Genomic DNA, 26,731 nt, shown 5'->3' on the forward strand with positions numbered 1-26,731 from the left:
CTAACAGGCCACCCAACGCCCTAGAACGTGTAGTCTGTTAAGGGCGGCAGGCATGAGAAAAAGCTATGGCCTGGAAGCTCCAGATGCTCCGACTTTCTCTTTCCAGACTTTCTGCTCTGAATCAAGTCATCCCAAGGAATGGAAGGGAGGACTAACTGGGCACCTAGGAAAGCCAGGTTCCTCCTAGATTTATTTCAGTTGCCAGGAGTTCTACTTGGATGACTCAGAACAAGCAACAGGAGACAGGTGACTCTGTTGAGCACTGGTGACCAACACAGCCATTTTAACCAGCCATCCTCCCATCAAACGCTGGCACACACCAGGTGGAGGGCCTCCACAGTGCCGTCCTCGTGAAGGTAGGATTGGGTGGTCCTCTGTGCCTTGATCTCACACTTTAAAAATCTGGAGTTATCTTATTAGATTTTCAGTTAACAGCTTTACCGCATGGTTAGGAAAACGTTTTTGTGCTTCAACACAATACTCAGGCTTTAAATGTATTGCCATAAATAACCTTGGTGTGAGCCGTTAAAAAAAGGAAGAAGAAGAAGAAGGAAAGCAGGCAGAAGGCAGCACTAAGATCTGGATGCCAGATGGCATTAGCTTAGTGATGAGGCTGATTCAATAAGAAGAAAAGGGAAATTCCTGTCATGCATCTGTATGAACAGAATCCACAAGGAATTAGAATGAAAAGCCGATAAGAGTCGCCATGGTGATCCTGTAGTAGTTAAATGCCTTGTTTATCTTGTTGCAAATAGTATTTAAATATATAATATTTAAGCATATGCTTATGTTAGACCATATTTATATCCAGTACGTTGTCTGAGAAAGTAACTTAACTTAGTGGTTAAGAATGTGAATTCATATATTTTTTTGAAAAAGTGGCTAGAAGTGTTAATTGTGTCACATGTTTTTATATTTTCCCCCAAAGAAAATTTAGGGACTCAAACATCAGTAATGGATCCAGATAGTTTTCCTGTTTATATCCTCAATACAAGTTGCCTGAATTGCATTCTCTTTGTGAATTTCATGCCACAAAAAATAAAAATAATATCTTGTATATATAGAAACAGATACTTTTCTTAAGAATCAAGAGATATCTCACCTAATATGGAGAAATTTAAACGCTATTTGCAGATAATTAAACCAACATAAAGGATCTTCAAGGAGAACAGAATTGAGCATTAGAATTACAGGATAAAAAAGCACAAAAGCATTTAATTTTGAGAACTGGCACATGGCAGAGCTAAAGCCTCATGCTGATCCGACCGAATCAGCCCTTAGCCTCACAACAGTCGTGAATTCTCTAGCCTCCAACTCCTTCCTTTCTGGAAGGAATTTCTCTTCTCCCTCTGCCCAAGTCATTCTCATCCATTTTATCCTCTGCAACAGTAGAATGCTTCGTATAAGTTCTCTGGCTGATTATGTATTTCAGGTGTCTTCAGAGAGTCATTGGACCTGCTAATTGTTCACACCTCCTAATGAAAGAAGCTAAATTTGCTCATAAGTCACCGGCTCTATGCCATGCCTTGGGTCAGGTACAGATACTGTAAAAATAAACCCAAGAGTCCTTGCCCTCAAGAAACCATGAGTGCATTGTTATCACAGAAATGATAGAATTATGACCAAAGTATTGAATTTTGGCCAATTATCCACAGATTGAAGAAATGAGCTAGCTGTTTTTAAGAAATGCCATTTGACATTTGGGTATGCACAGCATGATAGTGTTATTAATTTAAAAAGGAATGTAGGAGAATTATTTATTGAATTCCCCAATTCTCTTCACTACCATATGTTTCTCTGAGCTAAAATGTCAGAATAGTTAAGCTAGTATATGGTAAGTCACAAATATGAGAAATAAATGAGAGAAGAACGTAATATATACCAAAAGGGTTTGGGGGAGATGTTAGTGTGAACTAATGTTTGGCAGATTATGATAGAATTTAATCAAATCTGACTTTGGCTCCAAAACTGGTATTTGAGGAAGGATTGTTGGGTCTTTTTATGTGGCAAATGATCAGATATTTTGTACCAGTATATGTACCTCAGTGATTCCTACCTATATATTGAAAACAGGCTATAGACATCACAGATAATTTCCTAAAATTTGGATTTTTTTCAAATACATCATGCTGCCAACTTTGTGAGTTGGTGAGGGGTAATCTGTATTTCTGCACTCAAACAAGGGTACTGCCCTGCTGGGATCAGAGTAAAAAGCAGTTTAATTATTGATCGCACTTACATGCAGAGCAGCAGTGTGCACAGTGGTGAAAAATGTGGGCTCTAGTAACCGACTGCCTGGGTGTCAATCTTGGATCCCACACTAGCAACAGGGACCTTGGGCAAGTCCCTTAACCCTGTAGGCTGTAATTTCCTCATTTGTGAAATGAGCATAATAATACTACCTACATCATAGGGTTATTGTGAGGATTAAGTTATATGTAAAGTATCTGGTAAGCAGGAAGCTCTCTGTATGTGTTAACTGTGGTTGCGATTGGGCCTTTTCCAGCATCATTCATCTTAAGGGAGTAGAAATGTATAATATTCACTCATTTACAAATGGAGAAATTGAGGCAGATGTTGGATCTGCCTCATACATGTTGTATTTAATGGCATGTCAGAGAAAAGTACAGTTTAACCCAAAATCTGGCTGGTTGTTCCCCAGCTATTACCACTCCCCTACCTCTCTTCTGTACTTGTGATGCTCTTTGAAGACTCATTTGTAAGCATCACACTTTGAGATTATTCTGAGGGTTAGTTGCCTTTATCTGAAGGCAGAGGGATCTATAAGGAATTGCAAAAATTAACATGGAAAGTTTAGAAAATGCTTGGGCAGAAAAGCATCCTCTCTCAACTTTGAGTTAAATACAGTTGATCCCCATAGGTTACTCCCAGCATGCACCGAGACAGAAAAATCAATAACAAATTCGAGAGAGCAGACAGAGCCATTTTTATGCAGTCATTAGAAAAGCCTTTATTGCAAACCGAGAAGTTCTAAATTTGTCAGCTCCTCCTGCCGTCTCCACTCTTGCTCATTTCTGTAGCTACTTTCAGAAAGCTAAATCTGAACTATTGCTCAGCTGAGCCTTAGAGAGTGACAAAGACAAATTAATGGGATCCTTGTGTGCCAAAATAAAGCATGGACCCTGTCACCACCAATATATGTTAAGTCCATTAAGGTCATTTTTAATGAACTGAACTTTTCATTGGAGAGCTTTGCCAAACTTGTTGAATTAAGGGAAAAAAATCTTTACAAAATTGCAAGATAAACTAATTTCACTCCGAGCGAAGAAGAAATGGTTCATGAAAAGTGTTCTGAGTTTACAATATTTTAGATTTTTATCAAAGTCAGGGAAAATGCTATACATTAAAAACTACATTCTGGTTTTAAGCTGAGAACTACAAATGCACTAATAGCATTGTAAGCTGTAGTGGCATTTTAGTCCCTGGGACATGCTTTTTTAAATAATCAGACTAGCCTTAAGGAAAACCAAACTTTTAAATCATGTTCTGTTCACATAGGTCAGAAAAGCAATGAGAGAGAAAGATGGTCTGAAACGACTGTCGTATTCGCATTTTTCACTTGTGAAGAGAGTAATTTTGCTTCATTTGTGTCTGCTACATACGGTTAGTGGTCTGTCTTCTCTCTTCCCCAAAACTCTGTGCACACTGAGTTTTAAAGCGTAGACGGAAAGATAGGAACTCTCCTTGGGCTCCTCTGACCTAGGAACAATTCCAAAATGCACCAGAGCCTTCACCGTTGGGTGGCTGCTGGTATGATAAAGGCAATTTTAGGCCAGAGTCGTGTACAAATTACTGAAGGCTGCCTCTGGCTCAAAGCTGCCCAAAAATCCTTTTCTTCTAAAAAATAGCATTTTTATTGAGATTACATTGAAGTGTAATAGACACGGAATTTAAACTCGCCTCAGGATACGTGATAACCCAACACCCCATCAAGATGAAATGAGGCCAGCACACACTGCCTGAGTACAGCTATACGAAATATAAAGTGAATAAGCCCTCTACTAAAATTTTACTAAATTTGGACACAATAACTTTTTAAAAGACCAAAAGAAACTCCTACAACAGGAAAAGGGTTTTGTTTCCTCATGCCAGTGCCTGGAACTGAGAGGCATGATTTAGTTTCTTTGAGTTTTTAGGCTACTTCATCTAGCACTGTGGGACAAACACTCTTGGGAACCGATTTTTAACTGTGTTTCTATGAGCTTTTCTCTTACTGTTAAGGAAGAAGCTCCTGATGGTCAACAGGCCCCTCCTTCAGTAACAGTCCTTCTACTGTCTTGTCTGGAGCCATATCAAAGAAAGCTAGGTCAGAACTGCAAGACGAGTTTAATGTGTACTCAAATATGAGGTCCTAGGCCTTCAAAAATCTGGGCAGTCCCTGACGCATTGAGACTTTGAGAAAACTCTGGCCTCCCTCAGCATTTCTTTCTACTATAAAGTCTCTTTGAAAGGGAAAATGCCTTTTAATACAGTCAGCCTTTCTTCTCCCTCTTCTAGCACTGAGCATTTCTGTAAGAAAGTCATTGAAGCATTCTTGCAGAGGCCTGCTGCCTCTCAAAGAACCCAAAGGGCATCATTATCATGAGAAAATGAAGTCTGCTACTTGGAAAATGCTGCTAACTATAGCTCTCTCTCTCCATGCTGCCTTAGTGTCCTTTGGAATTGGGTCCTTCCTTCTTATTTATTTATTACTAGTGAGTGGCAATAGATGGGGCAGTCATTGAATTTTCTTTTCAAATAGTTATACTAGTGGCTGCATCCAAATTGTCATTTGTTTTGTTATTTTAATCTCCAGGATTGTTCTATTCTTGCTTATACTACTGGGGCACCTTACAGCGCAAACCCGAACAACTCAGGCATGATGCTCAAGGATTTGAGGAACCTATGAAAAAACAACGGTGCTATCGGATGCTTTGTGGAGTGGTGTTCTGGACACCTTTGAAAAATTTTGCTTGGAGACTTCAATATGAGTTGCATAAGTAGCGTGAATTATTTGCAGCTCCAGAGAGTTGTAAGCTAACAACAGCAGTTGAGAAATATTTTCGTAATTCCACATTCAGATCAAATATCCTTGACAGAAGATCTTTCACAATAAGTTAGATTCTCATTTATTTCAAATGATTTAGGTGTGGTTCTAAGTGAATGTAGAGGCATATTTTGGATGCGTTCTCCCAAAACTTCAATGCTCTAGCTGTATTTTTAAATAATAATTTTAAGGTTTTCTTGGTATTATGGATTTTATAATTAATTTTTATAAATAATTTATAATATAATTTTGGAGAGTTTTGTTGGTTTTTTTTTTTTTTTTTTTTTTGAGGAAGATTAGCCCTGAGCTAACATCTGCTGCCAATCCTCCTCTTTTTGCTGAGGAAGACTGACCCTGAGCCAACATCTGTGCCCATCTTCCTCTACTTTATATGTGGGATGCCTACCACAGCATGGCATGCCAAGCGGTGTCATGTCCACACCCGGGATCTTTGAAGCAGCAAACCCTGGGCCACCGAGAAGCAGAACATGTGCACTTAACCACTGTGCCACCGGGCCGGCCCCTGGAGAGTTTTTTAAAATCTTCCCTTTCAATGTCATTGAGAGACCCTAAATAACTGAAAAGTTTTACATGAGCTCTTTGGATCTCAGATGAAATTGAGATGTAGAGGAGAGAAGGTGTGTCCTGTTCCCTTTTCCAAGTTTTTTCCCACCCAGTTGCAATTTTTTTCTCATATATCCAAATGCCTCTTCATTCCAGATGCCAAGATGCCCAGCTTTGGTTTAGGTAACTGCACCTTTTCCTAAATATTTTTACTCCATTAATGTCTCAAGGATTGCCCAGAATCAGGAGAAGAACCAACTTTTCAAAACTAAAGAAAAGGAATAGAGAAAAGAAGATTGGGTTAAAAATAAGATGATGCAATATGGCATAACATCAGTACCAATAAAGTATGGTGATTTTTTACCCCCAAATGACATGTTTATATAAAAGACTTCCTGATTAATTTGGGGTAGAATTGCTTATACAGTATTTTGTTTTTCCAATATACTATTTTCCAGATCCCTCTGTGGCCACTAATTAAATGATAAAATTTTAGAAAGGGAAAAACATGTTTCTCATGCAAATATGAAATGAACATCTGTCAAAGATTTTATTTACCTCATTAGTTAATGAGGGAACCAGGAAGATGTTATAACCAATTCAAAGGCAATTTGAAAGGACCATACATATTTAGGCAAATAAGAATGCTGAAATGAATTTACAAATAGATGCAAAATGGGTCTATCTACAGGACAACAATCAATTGCATTCCACTAGACACCATTAATCTGCATTTCTATGGGCAAGAACCATTTGCATTATCAGTTTTCTGCAATTTACACAGTGGTAAAATAGCTCATGGCCAATGAAAGATTGCAATAACTAGGAAGGATGCACTTAACAGGATACCCAGGAATCTTTGGATCTATTTTAAAGCCTTTTATAATTTTTTCCTACACTACTCAGTTCATTCCCTCCTCTCTCCTCCCCCTGATATCATGTCACCACTTCATACACAAACATACACCAAAAGAAGAAGGAGAAGAAATCCACAACCCCTATCAACTTAAAGCTCAAATGCAGTAAGATTGAAAACCAAACCAAAATTAAGGATTTCTAATGTGATTTCCTGCAAGTTTCAATTTGCATTTTGAAACTCGAGAATGAGGTGAGGCTAGTAACAGCATCAAAATAACACACCTATAAGGCTACTCTTATTTTGAATAATCCCAATGATTTTTTAAACAAACATGTATATGAGAAAGAAGGAGAGAGGAAAGTAAGAGGAGAAAAGGAAAAGTTAAATATAGTTATAGACCATGCATGCATAAAACCAGAGCCTAATTGTGGCTAATGTCGGCAGTGACATGAGACTAACCAAGAGTGAGTTGTTTCTGTTTAGCATTATATTAATAAAGTTATTGTTTTTATTATTTCAGTCCACGCTTCTGACTCCATAATAGCTACTAATAAACTAAACCACTTTGAGATTTTACAAGTGAATTTGATTATCACTGTTTTCTATTTCATAAAAGGAACTATAATAATAACTCTAATTAAAGGATAAGCTTCGGGGCTGGCCTTGTGGCCGAGCGGTTAAGTTTGCGCGCGCCACGTCGGCGGCCCAGGGTTTCACTGGTTCGGATCCTGAGCACGAACATGGCACCGCTCATCAGGCCATGCTGAGGCGGCGTCCCACATAGCACAACCAGAGGCACTCACAACTAGAATATACAACTATGTACTGGGGGGCTTTGGGGAGAAGAAGAAGGAAAAAAGGAAAAAAAAAAAAAAAAAGATTGGCAACAGTTCTTAGCTCAGGTGCCAATCTTTTTTTTTTTAAAGATTTTATTTTTTTCCTTTTTCTCCCCTAAGCCCCCCGGTACATAGTTGTATATTCTTCGTTGTGGGTCCTTCTAGATGTGGCATGTGGGACGCTGCCTCAGCGTGGTCTGATGAGCAGTGCCATGTCCGCGCCCAGGATTCGAACCAACGAAACACTGGGCCGCCTGCAGCGGAGCGCGCGAACTTAACCACTCGACCACGGGGCCAGCCCCTCAGGTGCCAAACTTTAAAAAAAAAAAAAAAAGGATAAGCTTTTAATGAAGTGAACAATTAAGCTTGCAAATCAAAGACCATACAGAAGCATAAATCATTTATTTGCCAGGTTTCTTTTTTAATTTCCTGGAGATGGGAAGACTAAATGCAGAAATCACATCAGTTCTTTCTGAAGAAGTTCAAGCCCATCTTTTAAAGAGCTCACTCAGCCAGCCGCTCTTCATTCATCCCACAACAGTGCTGCTAACAAAAAGAACTTTAAAATTACCCAAATTAAACTTCAATAATAAGAACTTTTTCATTGTACATTTGTACATCAAAATGATTTTTTAAAAAATCTGTTGACTCTGTTTTAAAGGTTCCACTTTAAAGATTCTAACTCAGCAAGTACTGTTCAAATTGAGTCTTCCAAATGTTACGGTTAAACCTCCTAGCTCCCTTGCCTGCCCTCTCACTGACCTCGCTTCCTCCCACTTGTGGCCAGAAAGCTCAACATAGTAAATACAGAGTTGGGAGATCTAGGGATGTGGGGAAAAGTTTCATATGAAAAACAGTTATTATTCATTTGGCCATTTGCACTATTAGATATTTTTCTTTTGAAATATAATCTCCTGCCTTCAAGAAGAGAGAATATATTTTATCATACACTGGCGAAATTTAGATGACTGCCAAAAGACAGCACCCCTTAGAGCCAAATTGTTTTTAATTGGTGTGAACTTGATGAAGACCTAAGGATAGTGGGTTGGGAGATAAGCCAGTAAGGCTCTTTGACATTTGATAAGACTCTCACTTGGGGGACATAAAGTAGATGTTTATTGTTTTTGCTGTTAACCCTAACTGTCCAGATAGTCAAAAATGCGCCCGCACGCACACACACACACACACACACACACACACAGGCACGTTTCTTTTCATCCAGATGCCGGTTTAAAATAAACAAGTTTCAGCCTTTACAATGAGTTCATGGGGCTTTGGGAGCATGCCCTTTCTGCTTTGTGTGCTCTTGGTGTATCTTCCTGGTCCTGGAAAGAGACCAAATGCAAAGTGATTCACCTTACAGGTAAGGAAAGCTGAAGGTTTAGTTGGTTCATCATTTATATTCTAGATTTCATCGGAGACTCACCTTGGAAGATAAAAAATAAACAAATCAGTTTAGCTACTTGTCATTCTTATAAACTTATATATGTAGAAAAAGGTGGAAATGAAGACCTAAAAGACGTCTGGAGATTATTTGTGAATCTCAGTGTGTTTAGGAAAAGCAGGCGTTTAGTACAGCAGGAGTTGGAAAACTATAGCCCACAGGCCATATTCAGACCCTTCCACCACCCTTCCCATCCCCACCCCCATCCCACTCCAGTTTTTGTAAATAAAGTTTTATTGGAACACAGCCCACTCAATTGTTGACATATTGTCTATGGCTGCTTTTCCACTACATTGGCAGAGTTGAGTAGTTGCAACAACAAAGACCCACAAACATGGCTCACAAAATCTAAAATGCTCCTCTCATAGGGCCTATGTTCACCTGGAAATACTGCCTTGCCTTTGGTCACAGCCTAGGGGTCTTGAAGGGACTCCTACCATGCATGCCTCAGTGAGACTCAGCTCAAAGGGACTCCTTCCGTGCCTCAGTTAGAACCTTCTTGAAGGAACTCCTTCCATGACTCAGTCAGAACCTTCTTGAAGGGACTCCTTCCATGCCTCAGACACCGTGAGCTGTTCAGGGGGCAGTCTGGCTCTCCTGGCCAGATCCCCCTGCTCCACACCAAGCCCAGGCTCAGGCCCAGGAAACATCTTTGTTATGTTCCTTCCAGTCTGAAAACTTGGATTGGTTTCCTGTTAGAATTTTAATTTCTCTAAACTAGATATGAACCATTTGCACTTGCTAGGATTGAATGCTATAACCTTCTTATCAGTTCTTTCCTTGTCTGCCAAAGTCAAGGTTCGGGAGCCAGGTTTGCATGCCTCCTCAGCACGACTCCCTGAGAGAAAGCAGTAGGATGGTGGAAAAATAAAAATTTTTATTCCAAAATTCTTTCTCCAGATTATTATATTAACTTTTTGAAAAGGTTAGTGGTTCCCTCTGGGCTTTTTTTCCCCCCAAATCCCCTTTCAAGGTCATTGCAGTTAGGGCCATTGTTGATTAGTGAGAGGAAAAAGCCTTTTTGTTGGAATTTGAAAATTGTCCCAAATTCTGGAGAAAGTCAAAGAAAAATGATGTTCTCACTAGTGTGGCTGCTCTCGAGGGGTGGGAGGTGGAGGCCGCAGAACAAACTTGTATGAATGCAGAACTTCTCATTTACTGTGACACGCCTGTGCATTTAAATTTGCAGCACGGCTTTTCTCTACGATATAAAAAGAATTGTAGTCCAGACTAATTCAAAGAATGTGTAAGGAACAAGACTTTGCTCCATTCTTGGAAAGTTACAAAAAAAAAATCCCTCCTTCTACATATAAATAAATCTTGGGAAGCACATTGAGCAGAAAAGCAAAGAAACTTACAGAATATGTGATCCAGACTTAAAAAAAAAATACTTCCTTAAATATCTCCAAGGGCTTCTTTTGCTATAGTTTTTAGTATCAGTATTAGTCTGCTGTAAGAATAGCCAGCATCTTGCAGGAGGCACAAGTGCTGGATTTAGAGTGAGAGAGGAAACCGTTTCCCTGCTCTGAAGAGCTAGCACTGTGGGTGTGAAGCAGGGAGAAAGCAGGTGGTCTGTGGCTGGAATGTCTCACAGCTGGGACTTCATGTGACGCTCATGAAGAAACCAATCCAGAAACAGTGGCAAACGAGCTCATGAACTAAACTGAAGCGCCCATCGCAGGATAGGGTGGCGGAGCCCTGAGCACATCCTGGGACAGCACTGGGCAGTGGTGGCAGGTGGGATGCAGCCCCTCACAATGCCCATGGTCTCCTGCCGGGGGCTTCTCATCCTCTCCTCTTGTTTGCTTGCCAACTGCAGGTTCATCCCAGAGGCCTGGTCAGCCTGCACGGTGACCTGTGGTATGGGGACCCAGGTGCGAATAGTCAGGTGCCAGGTGCTCCTGTCTTTCTCTCAGTCTGTGGCTGACCTGCCTGTTGACGAATGTGAAGGGCCCAAGCCAGCATCCCAGCGTGCCTGTTATGCAGGACCATGCAACGGGGAAGTTCCTGAATTTAACCCAGAAGAGACAGGTGGCTTCTTTGGTGACCTGCAGGATTTTGACGAGCTGTATGACTGGGAGTATGAGGGCTTCACCAAGTGCTCTGAATCGTGTGGAGGAGGTAAGAAGGGGGCTCTGGCTCAGATCCCTGCTACCTTCTTGTCCTTTTTCTGTATCCTCTCTCCATGCATGCAACTGTGTCACGTGACTGCCTCTAGTCCAAGAATGATAAGCAGGGGGAGAAGGGGAGGAAACGGTTCTAAATTAAAGCATACTGAATAAAACACAGATGTATTTCCCTTTGGGCTTGAGTGTCAGCTGTGAGTGGCCAACACAACTAATGCTTTTACTTTCAGTTGTCATTCTGATGTTTTGCAATATATCCTAGTGTGTCTGACTGAGAAACACAGTTGACACCGACCTGGCAATGCTCTCAGCCTTCAGTCTTATTCATCTATGCCCTTGCCTCAGTGCAAGTGGTATGAGCCAAGACTTAAGATGGTAAAACAGTCTGCTATTCCCAACAATAGATTATAGTCCCTCTGATTTACTCAACTGATTTCCCAAGGTAATATCTACTCACAAAGGGAAGGGGTGTATAAAAGACAGTTAACATCGTGGTTACCTGGACCTGGAAAGAAGTTTAAAGATTAAAGTCTGATCCCACTGCCATTTTACAGATGAGAAAACTAAGATGCAAAGACACTGAGTGACTTGTTCGAGGTCACACAGCTAGTGAGTGACAGCTGGGCGTAGGCCTGCTATTTGTTTATTTCTCTGTCTAGAGTCTTTCCATCATACCACACCTCTTTAAGCACTTAGAGAATTCCTGAAGCTTTCTCATTATAAGTATTACTTAACTAAAGTTAAATATTTCCCTGTGTATCGACCTGGTTGTCTTAGGTATATTCCATGGTGACAACAGATTCAGTGATTACTTTAGGTCCTATGAATGGGATTGTAGCGGGAGAAGAAGGCATTTAATGAAATTGACAATTCTTCAAGATTACGATCTTTCTTGCCACTATAGAAAATGCATTAGATTCATATTGCCACTGTCTCCTACGTCTGCTCCCAAGAGAGATTTTGATAGGTGAGGAAATGCTGGATGATTGCCCACCAGATCCTCTCACTGGCTATCAGTAACCCCTTTTGGCACATTAAGGTTCTGCATTCCCAGCAAAATTTGTCACTTAACTCAAATAAAAAATATATGTATTAAAATTATTTCCCAAAACCATTTCCTACACCATGAAATTTTGGAAACTCTTTTAAAAAGACATCTTTTGTCATTATTGAGAACGTAAAAATAAGTGTACCCAAATCGTTCGCAGGTAGTTGAAAAGGAATGAATAGTGGAACAAGTGCTAGCAAAAATCAATTTTCTCCATCGGGTCTTTTAGTAAACATTTAATAGTTTTGACCTTGAGGTTCTTGTTTGTTTCTAAGTCTCCCAGTTTCAAACTCCAGAATTCTTAAGTGTTTTAATGGAGAGCCCTGTTATTTTAAAACCTAAATTTTTCCATCAGATTCTGGAAGAGTTTCCTGGAACTCAGCTAATCTATGTTCTTATGGTGTTCTCCACTCACATTGTGGACATCTTTTCTTCTATGCTCAAGGAAGGAGGCCTTAAATAAGCTTTGGTGATCTCTGAGCCCGCAAAGGAGCTGAGAGGTCAGGAGGAAAGTCCACAGCCGGTAGCTCTGGTTGCTTCTTCCCAATATAATAAATGACTCAAGAGTTCAGATGTGTGTTTATCCCAAATTTCCATGATCACCTGAACTGAACGATCATTATCTCTAGTCTAAAATAAATGTGTTTTGAAAAAAATTATTTATGATCTCTCAGTTATGGTTCTCAGTTACAAGTCACGCCTGGGACTTTATGAGCAGATGGGGAAAATAGATGCAGTAATGGAAGATATAAATAACCAGATACCTTTATCTTTAAGATTCTAACCATTCTGCTGATCAACCAGAGGTATAAAATTCGAAGTCTAGTGAGTATATGGAATGTTTTTAATTTAAAATGTTTTCAAAAGATATTGATTTGGAAATAAGATTTGGATGTTTGATATACAATTGATCTCTGCCTGTAGGAACTGAGCACCTTTGCATAACATAAATTGTACCTCTTTTATATCCAAGGCAGGGTAAAGTTACTGAAATATCTTAGGTCTTTAACTGTCAACAACTGTGCACTTACCTACAGTTATGTCACTGTGCCAAGGTAATATATTTATGCCTAAAATGTTAGACTTGAAAATTCCAAAGTGGTGAAAACATGCTTGGGTTAGATGGTCCATATGATACCCATACACACTAAAAAATTACTTCGCTATATGGGACATGTATATTTTGATGTCAGTGTTTGGCAGTAACATTTTAGTGTATTATCAACTTTGATCTTCCACCAAACTATAACCCACAAGGTTATAGATATTTTTAATCATTCTTACTAAAGTCAACCAAAAACATGCAGGATTAACAGAGAGATTTTAAATCAGTTTGGGGTTATAAGGCAAGTCAGGCTAATTTTATTGTTTTTGCAGTCTCAAGAGACGAAACTGGATAGACACAGAAGGAACCTTTCACCTCACAGAGGTAGCAACCAGAAGGAATTAGTTAGTAATTTAGGCTGTAGTTGGTGGCTGTGTTTCCCCAAACTGTCATCAAATATCATGTAACAATTATGCTGTTCTGGGAAAAATAAACACTGAAAATCCCATTTTCTGGAAGATTGAAAGTGAGCCTAACCTGTTCAGATCTGCGTCCTGTGCCCCACTCTCATCTCCTTGTTATATTTTAACTTTGTGTATGTAAACTAATAGGTTTCAAATCTATTTCAAATATCAAATCTGTTGAGCCTGCACAGCTTTATTATATTGAACTCCTAGATGGTGAAATCAACATTAAAATCTGAGGGAAAACTTGACATTTGCTCCAGAATGAAAAGGGAAGTCTTGTACCTGTTGCTCCCTTTTGCTTATGACTTCTCTCTCCTTTTGCTTCTGTCAAGAAAGGAAAACTCAAAATCGTAAAGTACTCTACTTAAATGTGTATTCTCTGTTGGCTTAAAATGTCCTTCTAAGTGCATATATTAGCCTGTTTGGAAAGAGCACAGACTGGATTTGCTAGCTTCTCACATCCTGGCCTGACTCCTCTGGACCAAATCTACTGTGAACTCGCAGGTGAAGTCCTCACATTTCCTCCCTCTTCCAACTTCCCACTCCCCATTCCAGGGCTGCTCCCTTGCTCCCTGTCCCTTCCTCCAGGCATCCCATTCCCGCCTCCCCTTAGCCTAAATTGCATGCTGTGCTCAAAATGCCCTGCCCTTTAGGCATTTCGTTCATCATGCCACAAAAATTTATTGTGTGTTGACCACAGGGCTGGTCCCAGATACTCCTTAATTATGACAGAGCCCTGTCCTTAGTTTCCCCCGCCACCCAAGGCCCCACCCGAGAAGGCTGAGGCAGCTGGCCCCTATGGCAATAGACATTTAACACACAGTGTTGTGCAGGCCCAGTGAATTGTTTTGTAATACTTTAGAGTAGAATTTACTAACTCTAGAATGCTGCTTAATCTCAGCACTTAACCACCCAAAGGTGATTTTTATCTTGAGCTATGGTTGTTGGTTTGGGGTAATGTGAATTTGTGTGCCATATATCCAAGAGAGGAGATTACTGATGTCATTTTAGGAAACTGAGCCCTTGCTACACCCATTCTTTGCAGACTTAGAAAGACCTCAATTCTATAAACAAGGAGTTCACAACGTGGGAATAGGTCACATCACTCATATACCCCACACACACCTGAAGCAAGCACTTTCGAGTAAGGCCAGTGACAAGCTCTGTGGTTACTTCCTGCCTCAGATCGTCAACTCAGTTTCATAAGTGGTCAGTAGCTGAATGAAGCCAAAATATATGTTATTTTAGAGCAACCTGTAGAATCTCTTGAATATTACCAGGTAGGTAAATGCATTGAAAACTTAATTTCTAATGTAACCATAACTCTAGATTCTGTATGGAATAGTTATCTTCATCCAGCACCTTGTCATCATTACCTTAATAATGCCAGGCTATACCAGTGGGAAGTATCAGTGATGATATCAACAATTTCTTGTGAAATGTTTTGCTAAATCATCATATCATGAATTTCAAATGGCTCATCCCAGCTGCAACCAAGAGAACACCCTGTAGTCAGCATTACAGAACATGATGGAGTAATTTAACTACCTAGAATAAATCTCAAATGCTCCACCCGGAACTGGCCGTGATATATTTAAATTAAATTTCAAAGCTCATGAGAAGCTTAGAAAAAAGACAATTTACATTCATAGCCAGAGGGTAAATATTGTGACTGTCTTTTTAAAAATGTTTGATTTATCAGACTTGCTAGGAAGAAAGAAAGGTGATTCAGGTTCTGGCTTCAAAATGTCACTTTTCAAATGATGGTCTTGTTGAGTGACCTAAGTCAGTGTAACATCACCTTAGGAGGCATTAGAGGAGAGGGGATATCTTCTTGGAGAAACATAGGGTAGACAGGAGGAGGGAAGCAACAGCGCTAACGAGTGATGGGCCAGTTGTACTATAGTAGGAACTAATTGACAAAGAAATGCTGAAAATAAAAACAAGAAAATGTACGTGTATTTATACATATGGACTAATTATATGGACCATCACATCCTCTGCTATAACTATATACAAATATTTAACCACATGTAGATATCTTTAGATGTACATATCTTTATATACATAGCTATTTATGACTGAAAGCATGTTATCGAGAATGTCCTGTTTTGCCTCTTCCTTAAACTGAACTCTGCTGATATGATTCCAGACAAATGTCTAGGTTATTCTGAGGATCTCCAGCAGATATAACAGCCGTTTTTTTTTCAATGTTACAATGTATTTTTAAATGTTAATGTTGTCAGTCATTAACGCTCCAGTGGTAAGGCACAGCTTCACCATTCATCAACAGCACGACCTCAGCGAATCTTTTCACCCTGCTAAGCCTCAGTTTTCTTATCTGTAAAATGAGGATAAAAATAGTGCTTACCCCGTGGAGTGGTTGAGACGATTGAATAATGCATGTCAAGCTCTTAGCCTTGGTACCTGGCTGATAGTGTGCAACCTGTCGATTTTGACTGCGGTTATTATGACTTTGGGCACCAGAACGAAATGTCTTGTCCTTACCTTACCCAGTTAAATGTCCCCTTGTCCAGGAAAGTCTCTGTGAGAGATCCTGCACACCATCTTGGAAGACCTGCCAAGTAACCGTGTGCCAGTTATTGATCAAACCCCTGTTGTACCAGCTCTGAGTCAGGGGCGTGTGGGTGTCAGTGGAACATTGTTTTCCATGGATATAGGGAAGATTGTCTTCCATGGATGTATTCATTATACATCTTTTTCTCTCTCTCTTTGTTCCAACTTCCAAAGCTGCCCTGGGTCACTAAAGAAATAAACCAGACCCCAAAAGAAACCAAAAAAGTTGAAGTTCTGGATGCAAGGCCCCAGGAAAACAGCAATTTACAGAATGTTGGATATTAATACGTTGCTCTTGGCCTCCTTTCCAACTACAGCAATCTCCTATTGATTAAAACATAACTTGCGAAGGTCGTGGGGCCATTTTTTTTTTTTTTTGGTCACCCTGCCCTCCTTCTGCATTAAATTATCACATTTCAGCATTGGCAGCTATATAGCTTGGTGGCATTTTTTAAAGCATTTCAACAGTATTAGTGGCAGCCTTTCCTCTTTAGGGGAATTGCCCTCCTCAAGGGGCATACTTCCAGAGGCACCAGCATCTGAGTACTTCCTCCCAGATGGAGTGATGCTTGGCGAGATGGGCTGTCCCGGGCTTTAAACTGCCATCTCTGACATGCAGCCAGAGTCCTACCATCCCAGAGCCCTCCCACCAGCTGCCTTGTCTACACTTCATCACCCCACACGCGTCCACTCTGGCCTGACAGTGTGATTTGTACACAGGTGTCCAGGAGGCTGTGGTAAGCTGCCTGAACAAACAGACTCGGGAGCCTGCTGATGAGAACCTGTGCGTGGCCAGCCGCAGGCCCCCGCAGCTCCTCAAATCCTGCAGTTTGGATCCCTGCCCTGCAAGGTAAGGGGGCGTGTTGCCTGCCCAGCTACCCAGAAGTGTGTTTAGAACTGCATGCATCTGTCTATGAGCAAGACTGGGACACTTATTGTTATCCAGTGTTTTGAAAACCTGTTAGCATCAGTTCAAACTTTTAGTCAAATCCACTTAAATTTAATTGAAACCAGGGCTTTGGAATCCCAGCCCGACGGTCATGCTCAGGGTCCAGAAGGCTCCGTGCACGAGCCCTGTGTCATGGCCGATATGTGCACGTGCCTCATTGCAGCTTTTTCCTGAAGGGAACGTGAACTGACCACAGACTTCGTGGTCTTGCCACCTTTTAGCCCATATCCCGAGCCCTCAAGCCATAGTAATGGATTGACTCACAGATTGCAGGGTATAAGGAACTGAAGCATCTGGGTGATTTAATTGATCTGCTGTGAAATCTGTATGCACAGAGCATGCAGATTCATTACAGCCTGCTCCAGGGTGCATGTGTGTCATTCCACATGCATAAAATCAATTAGAGCATTTCATTGCTCACTCCTGTCTGGTCTCACTATTACCCAAATTTGACTCTTAGTTAATCAATCCAACCACTGCTTCAGTCTGCACAATTTTATGGTGTCTTGAGACTTGCCTTCAGATACATCTTTGGAACAAACCTCTGCAGAAGCTAAACCATCTCATCTATGATTCTGGTTTCAAAGGGAGATGTGTAAAGAACCAAAGCCAGACTTTCAAGTCTGCTGATGGGATGAAGAGCGTTACTGGATAAGGTCATATCTTGGATGCCAAGGGGAATGCTGTTTCTGAATGACATTTCTTCTGTTTCTGCAAAGTATCGTGTAAGAAACAATGTGTTGCCTTCAGGAATTAATAATAGTTTGCTGGTCAAGCTGATGCTGCTTGTCTATTTCTCAGGCAACTAGATGCCGTTCTTTGGGACTTCGAGGGTACTGATTACAAGCCTCCTCAGATCAGATCAGGGCACAGTCTTACACCAACACTTCTCCTGCTAGTCACCAGAGTCGTTCCATGTATTTATCTGAATGGTGGGCCTGGCTTCCCTCTTCAAATGCAGAAGTGAGGAAGGCCAGAAGTGCTGTATTCTCCAAGCCACCCAGAAAATCAGTTAGCCACTGCTAGGAGCAGCCCCCACCTGTGAGAACAGCAGCCAGTAAAACAGAGTCAGGGGCTGGACCCAGAAAAGCCAGATCCAGTGCATGGAATCCTTAGAAACTTCTTTTCTTTTCCTGTCTGACCTGGTCCCACATCTCTGTGCTACCTTCACAGTTCTCCCGTTGGGTGAATCTAAGACCTAACTGCATGGGCAAGGTCCAAAGCCCTTCTGTTTGACTGCACTCTCCCCATGTAGAAAGAAGCAGAGTGGTTTCAGTATGGACAGCCTGCAAGGGCTTTGGCTGTGAGGTCCAGAGGCCTGGTTTCTCCTCATAAGTCTGTCACTCACTAACTATGTGGCATTGGGCAAGGTGTCTGCCCTTTCTCTTTCCAAATCTGCCAAGTGAATTGGCTATACAAGAGGATCCGAGGTCACCATGTCCTTCTCAACAATCCTGTGACTCGTCCCTATTCTGTAGGCAGAAGCTTTAGCCTGCTGCTGCTGCTGCTTTGTGCTGATACTTGATGTCATTTCTGTTCTGCTGTTTAACTATCACTTAAAACAAGCATATAAGTGTCTTTCTAACCACATTCCAGTGTTGCAATGACATCTAAATGCTGTGATGAGCTGAGGCAATGCCGAGGAGTCAGTGCTGGGACTAGCTGAAAATCATCTGGGATTTGCGGCCACTAAGCCCATCCCTTCCTGGGGCAGCAGAAGAAATAGGACACAAGATGTTATTTCCCATCCTCAAAGTACTGACTGTGGTTAAATTAGATAAGCTTAATGTCCTCTACAACCTTTTTATTGACTCCTGGACAAGAACTCTTGTTAAGCTTAACTTTATTGCATTTACTCCACATAAATTCAGTATTTTGACTTTCCACCAGCCAGTTGTCAGACTGATAGGCAAGACCTCTCTTACTGGCACAGCCAGGGGTTTCTTGGGCCAACCACACACAGCTGAGCATTTGTAGACTGATGCTAATTGAAAAACAAAGTGAGCCAAAGTACAGTGGCCTGATGTGACTCGCTCTCTTCATCTCCCATTAAAGAGCTAAAGCAGATTTTCATCTTAAAAGTGAGAAATCTATGGAGGTGCACCTCCTGTGAAATATTTCAGTATGACATCAGAGGAAAACAAAGCTCCCTTTCTGAAGGTTGGTGTAGATGTATATGAAGAGAACATGTGTTTGGTAGGGGCATAATAGTGTGTGGTTCCCAAGCACCTTCTGTTCAGTTGGGAGGAATTTAAATCTTTAATTTACAACTTTTATTATGCATGGATTAGTGTTCCCTGCACATTTAAGGGTGTCCTCTGATGGGCTCCAAGATTCTATACACTGTCTTTTGGGATCTTGGACTGTGCTGATGGTCAGGTCTTCAAAAAACCATAGCATTTTCCATAGGATATGCAGAAATGATGTTCCAAGTCTTGGTCACTGGGCTTATGTCTCTGAGATGCTGCCATTTGTTAAGATAAGTAGCTTTCCCAGGCAGTTGTTAATCTGGTAGAATACCAGTTAGAAAGCCACTTTCCCTCTTGTGTGTGGTCTGAGTTATCAGATCACATGGAAAATACCAAAGGCCCTAGAGGGCATGTCCTAACTGGGCAGTCTTCTAAGATTAAACTTACCTTCCCCCGACTTACTCGGTGTGAATGGCAGAGCTGGTATCAGAAGCACATGTCCAACTTTCATCAGGTTTAAGCAGAATATTCTCATACCAAGCTGTTCACAGCAGGAAGGGTCTATTCTCAAGCCGGAGGTATTCTGATTGTTCTAACTTGTGTGTGTGTGTGTGCATGGACACAGACTGCTTTCATTTATTTAGGGCACTTAAAAAAATAGTTATTTATTTAAGAGGACTATATTTTAAAGACCTTGCTGTCAGTTTTATGTCTTAATCCTCCTCCCTATGCAACTAGCGCCTAACATAAATGTCTGACACATGGCAGGTCCTTATTATTGTTTATTGAATAAATGAGTACAAAGGACTAGGGCCAAATTTATAAGTAGTAATGTTTAGACCCTGTTATTAGTGATAGCTGGGAAGACCCCAGTGCTATCTCTGCTCTCCATCCCCCTTCTCCCTTCTCCCCCACCCATCAGATAATGCTGAAAATGCCATTATTAGAGTGCCTTTCTTAGGTTTAAGGCTTTAAATACGAATTTAAGTATAAATAGCCTTTGGAAAAGTATGTCAGCAGCCACGTACAGCAAAGCATACCCAAAATAAGAGGCAAGCTTTAATAGAGGGGAGAATGGACACAATGAAGGTTGAGTAAATCCTTAGCATTACCCAGGGAGGAGTTTCATTGGTGGGAGAGATGGAAGGTAGTATGTTGAAGACAGGTGTTAATGCCTTAACAATCTTGCCTAAAACTGGCCAGAAGAAATTAGGATCATTTTGCCTGTGAGCTGACCATGTGAATTTTGCATCAAGGTGACAGCAAAGAAGTTATCATTACAAGAAAGAAAGATAATTTTAGGCACCTTTACCACCACTTGAGTAATTAGTATCTGGAAGCCCCACCCCCCATCCACCTTCACTAGTGGGTTGGACTAGCTTAAGGCAGAAGTATCCAAAAAGAAGCTAAGACCAGTCATTAGGAAAGAAGTCAGCCTCCTGTTCCCAAGAAGAAAGCTTCCTGAGTATTATAATTGTATAACTGATACATGAATATTCTCGTTCTTTAAAAGTCAACCATAGCAGAAGTATCAGGAAAGAAAGTCATACGTTCCCCTTTCACCACTAGGCTCTGTGGTTCCACTCCTCCTTCTCCTCAGAAATAACCACTGTTAATGGTTTGGTGCATACATCTCCATAGCTTTTCTATGAATTTATATACATATACGAACACATACAAATACATACGGTTTTATTCCCTTTGTAAACGGGATCATATTGTATATATTGTTTGGCAACTTGATTTTACACTTAATAGTATGCAATAAAGATATTGCCCATCCCTGAAACCACCAAAATAAAACCCAACAGATAGATTTAGACATACGGTCGAGTTCTTCTCTGTCATGTTTAGCTATGTGACCTTCGAGAGGTCATATATCTTTGTGGATCCTCAGATTCTTCATCTCTAAAATAGGATCATAGTAGGTACTCAGAAAAATTAATTCTCTTCTTCTTCTCTTTCATTTCTTGGTGAGAAATACTTTTAGTTTGAAATTAAACATAATTTTTGTATTCATGGTTTAACGCAAATTTGATTAGATTTTCTCTCTTATTCAGCTAAGTCTTGATAAGTCTTATCGACCATCTCCCTGGTTTGTACTAGTAATGACATGAGCAGCCCAAGGAAAGCCAGAAAGCACTACCTTAAAAGAAAAAAAGGGCTATGACTGTTATTAATTATAAGCATTTGATAGCTTGGCCAGTGTGTGTTGAAAAGATTTGGTAAACGTACGTGGAGGAGGGGAAAGAAGTAAGCAATGAAAGCCAGATGGCTGAAAATGAAGGAAATTCCAAGGCAATTTCTACAGCTTTGTTCTAACATACTTTTTAAACTAAACTTTTATTTCTGTGCAACAGAGAACAGCTGAGTGGTGCAGAATAGATAAACAGCGAAGGAGGAAAAAGAGCCCATAATTCCAGGAACAGTACTCGGTGTCTGCCCCCAGCCCCAACCCCAATCTCTTCTCAGACCTAGAGTGGTTCCTAGAACCAGGAAGAACTATAAACGAAGGTTGAGAATCCCTCTTTCAGACTAGAGAGTTAAGAAAAACGTCTTAAAGGTCATAGGGTCTCATCTTTAAAAGCAAACTTCAGAATGCCTATTTTATTGTACGCTAACAAAATCCATGCGGACTAGCAGCAAATGATTTCCAATTTCTAATTTTCTTTTATATTAGCCTAAAATGGCTAGAGCAGAAGCTGTTGCCTTTTACACAATCATGTTTTAATTTATTTGATGGAGTTTTCAAAGCTTTGCAGTCACCTTCCCCTTTGACAACTTGTTTTAAGGGTTACTGTTTCAACATGTTCTCTAAATATTGGTTTATCTTCTGCTGTGTTCCCAAAGTTTCCATATGCTGCCTTCTGGCTCTGTCCGTACTAACTTTTAAGTGCTTAAAGCAAAAGCACACCAAAGCTCACTGGCGTCCACAGAAATTGAGTCCAGATTCAGGGGCCATGTTCAGGCGCCTTTGGAGAGCTAATGCTGTTACTACCGTCATCCTCCTTGGAAATCCAGATGCATAATTATACTGTCTCTCTCTCTCTCTTTTCTTCCATTGATGGACAAGTTACAACAGAGGAACCTGCCAAGACCTGTTTCTTAACTACTGGACCTGATTGGCCCAGTGGCAGCCTCTGTTATTTGTCTACCCAGGAATGTGTTGGCCCAGTGATCAGAATTGTCCCCGGCAGCATTTTGACATCAACAAGGGTAAACGTCACATGTGCGCTTGCCTCCGGGCTTAAATTTTCATTTCTCCTAAAAAGAGCACATCACCAATTATATCACCCTCAAGCCTCCGTGAAATGAACTCTGTTATTAGAAATTGCTTTGTATGCATAGATTTAGTTGTTGCATGAATCTGGGGTAAAAATCAAGAGATTTGATCTACCTTCCCATCATGTCACCTGAAAGCACAAATGACTCATTCTAGAAAGGTAGAAATATCAGCTTTAGGAAAATCCATTCAATTAAGCTCGGAGAGGGAAGCTTCCCTGGTTTCTTAACGTCTATGTAATTGGACAGCCCCTTAGACCACATAATTCTGCCTGGACTCTGGGAAAGTCTTTATACAGACCATTGCCTGAAGTTAACCTTCTTCACAAAAAATATGGCAAAGTGTTTTACATCTCAATTCAATAAAAAATAAAAATGCCCTGGGCATCTTCATTATAGCAGGCTGCTTGTACTTGGTCCTCAGAGGTGACTGGAAGACAAATCCCTGTTCTAAAAGAGTTACCTGTTAGTGGAGGAAGAAGATTTCAAAACAGTAGCTGCTGTGAATGAGGCAAGCACAAAGTTCTGTGGGGCCTGAGGCTGAGGGAAGGCTTCCTGGAAGAGGTGATGCCTGTGCAGAATCATAAAACATAAGTAGGAATTACCCAGGTGAAGAAGAGAGAGAGATGTCGTATGCAGAAGGAAAAGCATGAACACAAAAGAAAGGACGAGAAATGAAAGCTAGTGTTAGAGGACAGACAGGGGCCAGATCCAGGATAGCCCAATATGCTAGGTTGTGTTATCTGGACTTGATGCCCGATAGGCAATGCAGAGCCATGGAAGGAAGTGGACCTGTCAGATTTGCTTGGAGAAAGATGACTGACTGCTCGTCCAACCCAGCAAAAGTGTTAATAGTGGCTAGCTTTTATTATATGATAGGCATCTGCACTTTTTCTCATATAGAGTCACGAATAGTGTGTGCTCTGTGATCTACACCATTACATTTTCATTGAAAGTAATATTGACCTCTTGTCCTAGGTGTGTTAGCATTTGTAAGCCCTCACAAGCAACCCAGTATGGTGTGGACTTAGGCTGTCCACCTGGCAGGAGGACAGAGCCCCAAGTAATAGTGTCATAAAGGAAGGAATGAGCGGTGCAGCTGGGTGATCCCTGATGCCCTTCCAGCTCTAACGTTCTGATTCTTCCAAGGTAATGATAATTACGCACAGAATTGAAGTTTTCAAGAAAGAAAGAAAAAGTGAATTCTATTAGGAAAATACCTTGAGTCAAATTTAAGTCCCCAAGACAAAGCACCTCTATTAGTCACAAAGCAGGAACTGGCTTTAACTATAAATTAAGGAGCCATGAGGACAAGACTTACATTTCCATAAGAAAGGTTTAGGAGAGCATTCAGGCAGCAAGGGTGGTGAAACACTGAAATGATGAACGTTTTCCTAATACCTTAATGGTGTTTCCCTTGTGGAAAAGGATGCAAAAGATTCTGCATCTCTCGATTTAGGATTTTATAGTGCCCTTTAAGATAAACAGAATTTCTCTTCATTCAGCCTCCATTGAACAAATATTTATTGAATGCCTATTTTGTGCTGGGCATTGTGCTGGGGCTACATTGATCAACAAACCCACTTTATTCCCTGAAGCAGGTAAAGCCCGAGTTTTGGGGAGTCCTGGAGAAGCCATTACCTTTTTTTTATCTTGGAGATTTTAAGTGCTGCCCCTATGAAGACAGTAATTAAACAAAACAACTTCTTGCATCCTTCACTGCTCCAAGAGCCGACATCTCTGTACTAGTCATCAATCCCATTGCTCGTAAGCACCACGGGGATGGAAAGATCACCACCACATAGCTTTTTGCTGTGAATATGGTGACGAAACACTGGAGTTTTACAGTCCAAAAACTTTCCAGCTTACAAATCAATCGACAGAAGTAGAGTGGAGACTCCCAAAGTAAATCTTTTCTACTTTTTTTTGCCCTTCTCTATAATCCAGTGTTTCTATAGTTCTTAAGTAACAATTTAAGGGCAAGCAATGATTTTGCCAAAGCTTTGAAATGAGAATTATTGCTGCCTAAGTGTACCCGATGCCTTCTTCGGAAATTTTGAAAGAAGGTCTTATGTGCAATTTGATATGAAGGGGTTTTTTCTATGACCTTAGTGTTAAAAATCTGCTATGTTACTATGTTCTGTAAACTTGGAAAACAGAAAAGTAGGAAAAAGACTTGAGAAAGAAATAGAGAAAAAGAGATGTTTAAGCAACATAAAAATGAGGGAGTGAAAAAGAGAATGCTCTGATTTGTTCCCAGTAACCTGGGGGATACAGTTCAGAAACAGTTGATCCTTCCGAAAATATTATTTCTGTCACGGCGCCAACCCAAGGTCAGGCAGGTCGTAGGTTATCTGCCACAGTTACAGAAAGAGCTGTCACAAAGCAGAGCCTAGCCAACTACTGCCTTTCCTATGGTGAATCACAGTTTCCTTCATACTTGTCCTTACCATTCCTTTTCTTCTTTATCATTTTGTTATCTTTACTGGGGCTGCAGGAAATTTTGGTGTTTGTGTTAGTGACACAATTAAGCCTAGAATGATTGTCATTGGATTAACACAATTCCAGACCCACCAGATGCTCACTGCTTCTCACAGGACTTCTTATTTTACTTGTGGAGCGATTGTCCTTGAGACCTAGACAGACATGGACATAAGCCATAGGCCATATGCTAGAACAGCCAAAGGTGATGCATTCTCTGTGCTTACTGCTGTTAACTCTGGTTCCTGAGTGGCTAGATAGAACTGCCTTTCTGGCTGGCCAGAGGTAGCTACTCATGTGATTCAAAGAGCCAAAAAGGGCCCTCTGCCCAGGTTGCAGAGAACTTGTCACTCATTCCACTATTAGCAACGGTGTTAAACTCCAAACCCATGGTTTGCTCTGATGGTGTGCATGTCTCTGGGAAAGGTAGCTCATTAGCATCTTAGCATGATTTTTTTTAAATCAGACACCATATTTTTCCTAATAAGAATCTTGGCAACACTTGGCAATGGGGTGACTTCAGGACAAGAACCAAAAGGAGACTTGGCGATGCCAAAGCTGAATATTCCCCACCAGGAACAGGGAGATTGCCTGGAATAAAAGAGAAATCGTGTGTTTTGAGGTCAGAGAGATATTGGCTCTCTCACTGGCTTTGTGGCCTTTGGTCGGCTACTTTAGCCTCTCTAAGACTCAGGCATCCTTAACTGTAAAACAAAGATAATGGTGCGAACCACAGAGGGGGGTCATAAGGATGACCACGCATGTAAATCACTCAGCCAGTTCTTACCTCATAGAGTAGACACTCAAAATAATAGGGGTCTGCCATCCCTCTTAGTTCCCTATGCAGGAAATCACATGATATAAGAAGAACTTCATATTTATTTTTTAGTTGTTGCAGTTTATTCCTGAATTTTCTTAACCAGCTAGTGTGGGAGCAGAGTAAAGGGGAGGGTGTGAGTAGAACCCAGCTTCAAGCCAGCTTTCTGTACAACCCTTGCCAGATCTCTTAGGCACTTCTAGAGCAGGAAGCGGAGCAGCTGGTTCTCCTGGATTCCACCAGGCCTGCAAGAGGTAGAAGTTGTTGGGACATTCTGTTTGACTTTAACACCTAATCCAATAAGGTGTGTTTGTTAAGAACAGTAATGAGATGATGGAGTGAGAGAAGGGAGACAGAGTCCAAATATCCCTAAAAAGCTAATATCCTGTATGACATGATTGGAGGAAGTAAGGCCTGTGGGCAGGTGACATGTGAGTCCTGGAAATGAGCATCGGTGTCCTAATGGTCAGAAAATTCTGTGATAAGTCAGGAAGAAATCAGGACGCTTATATAAATAATTTTATGCCTAACTGGTTGTCTCTTCAAATACCTGTGGGAGAGAGGAGGAAAAGGAAGAAGGAAGGAAATGAAGAGAGTAAAGGAAAGAAAAGAAGTAAAATCCAAACCAAGGTACAGGTAAGGTTCAGGGCATTTTGCCTCCAGATCGTTGCTAACCTACACGGGCCATCTTAGAGCAAGGTAGGGCTTCCCTACTAGCTTCCATTTAAGGGGAGTTTACAATATGCCAGGCCCTGTGCTTATCACTGTACATACATCATTTTGTTTAATCTTCCTCACAGTTTTATGAGGATTTACTCTCTCTATCCTAACTTTACATCTGAGGAAACTGAGTCTTTAGAGGGATCGTGTAACTAGCTGGTGGCAGGTTCAGATTTGGAACAAGGTATGTTTAATTGCAAAGTTATTATAAAGAGCTTGCGGTTCAGTTTTTGCCTCTATTAATGATGTTTATACATCCTCCATCCTTCCTTCCATCCAT

General features: G+C 40.9%; 1 protein-coding gene across 7 annotated transcripts in view; it reads left to right on the top strand.

Moving 5' to 3' along the window:
- Positions 1-26,731, top strand: part of ADAMTSL1 (ADAMTS like 1) — an 859,827-nt gene that overhangs the window by 671,808 nt on the left and 161,288 nt on the right. For all 7 annotated transcript variants that reach the window (XM_070248240.1, XM_070248241.1, XM_070248242.1 and 4 more), the window contains 2 exons: positions 10,570-10,871; positions 16,734-16,863. In XM_070248240.1, coding sequence (XP_070104341.1) covers positions 10,570-10,871; positions 16,734-16,863 — 432 coding nt within the window. The remainder of the gene's footprint in view (positions 1-10,569; positions 10,872-16,733; positions 16,864-26,731) is intronic.

The sequence above is a fragment of the Equus caballus genome, chromosome 23, assembly GCF_041296265.1.
Source record: "Equus caballus isolate H_3958 breed thoroughbred chromosome 23, TB-T2T, whole genome shotgun sequence".
NCBI lineage: Eukaryota > Metazoa > Chordata > Mammalia > Perissodactyla > Equidae > Equus > Equus caballus.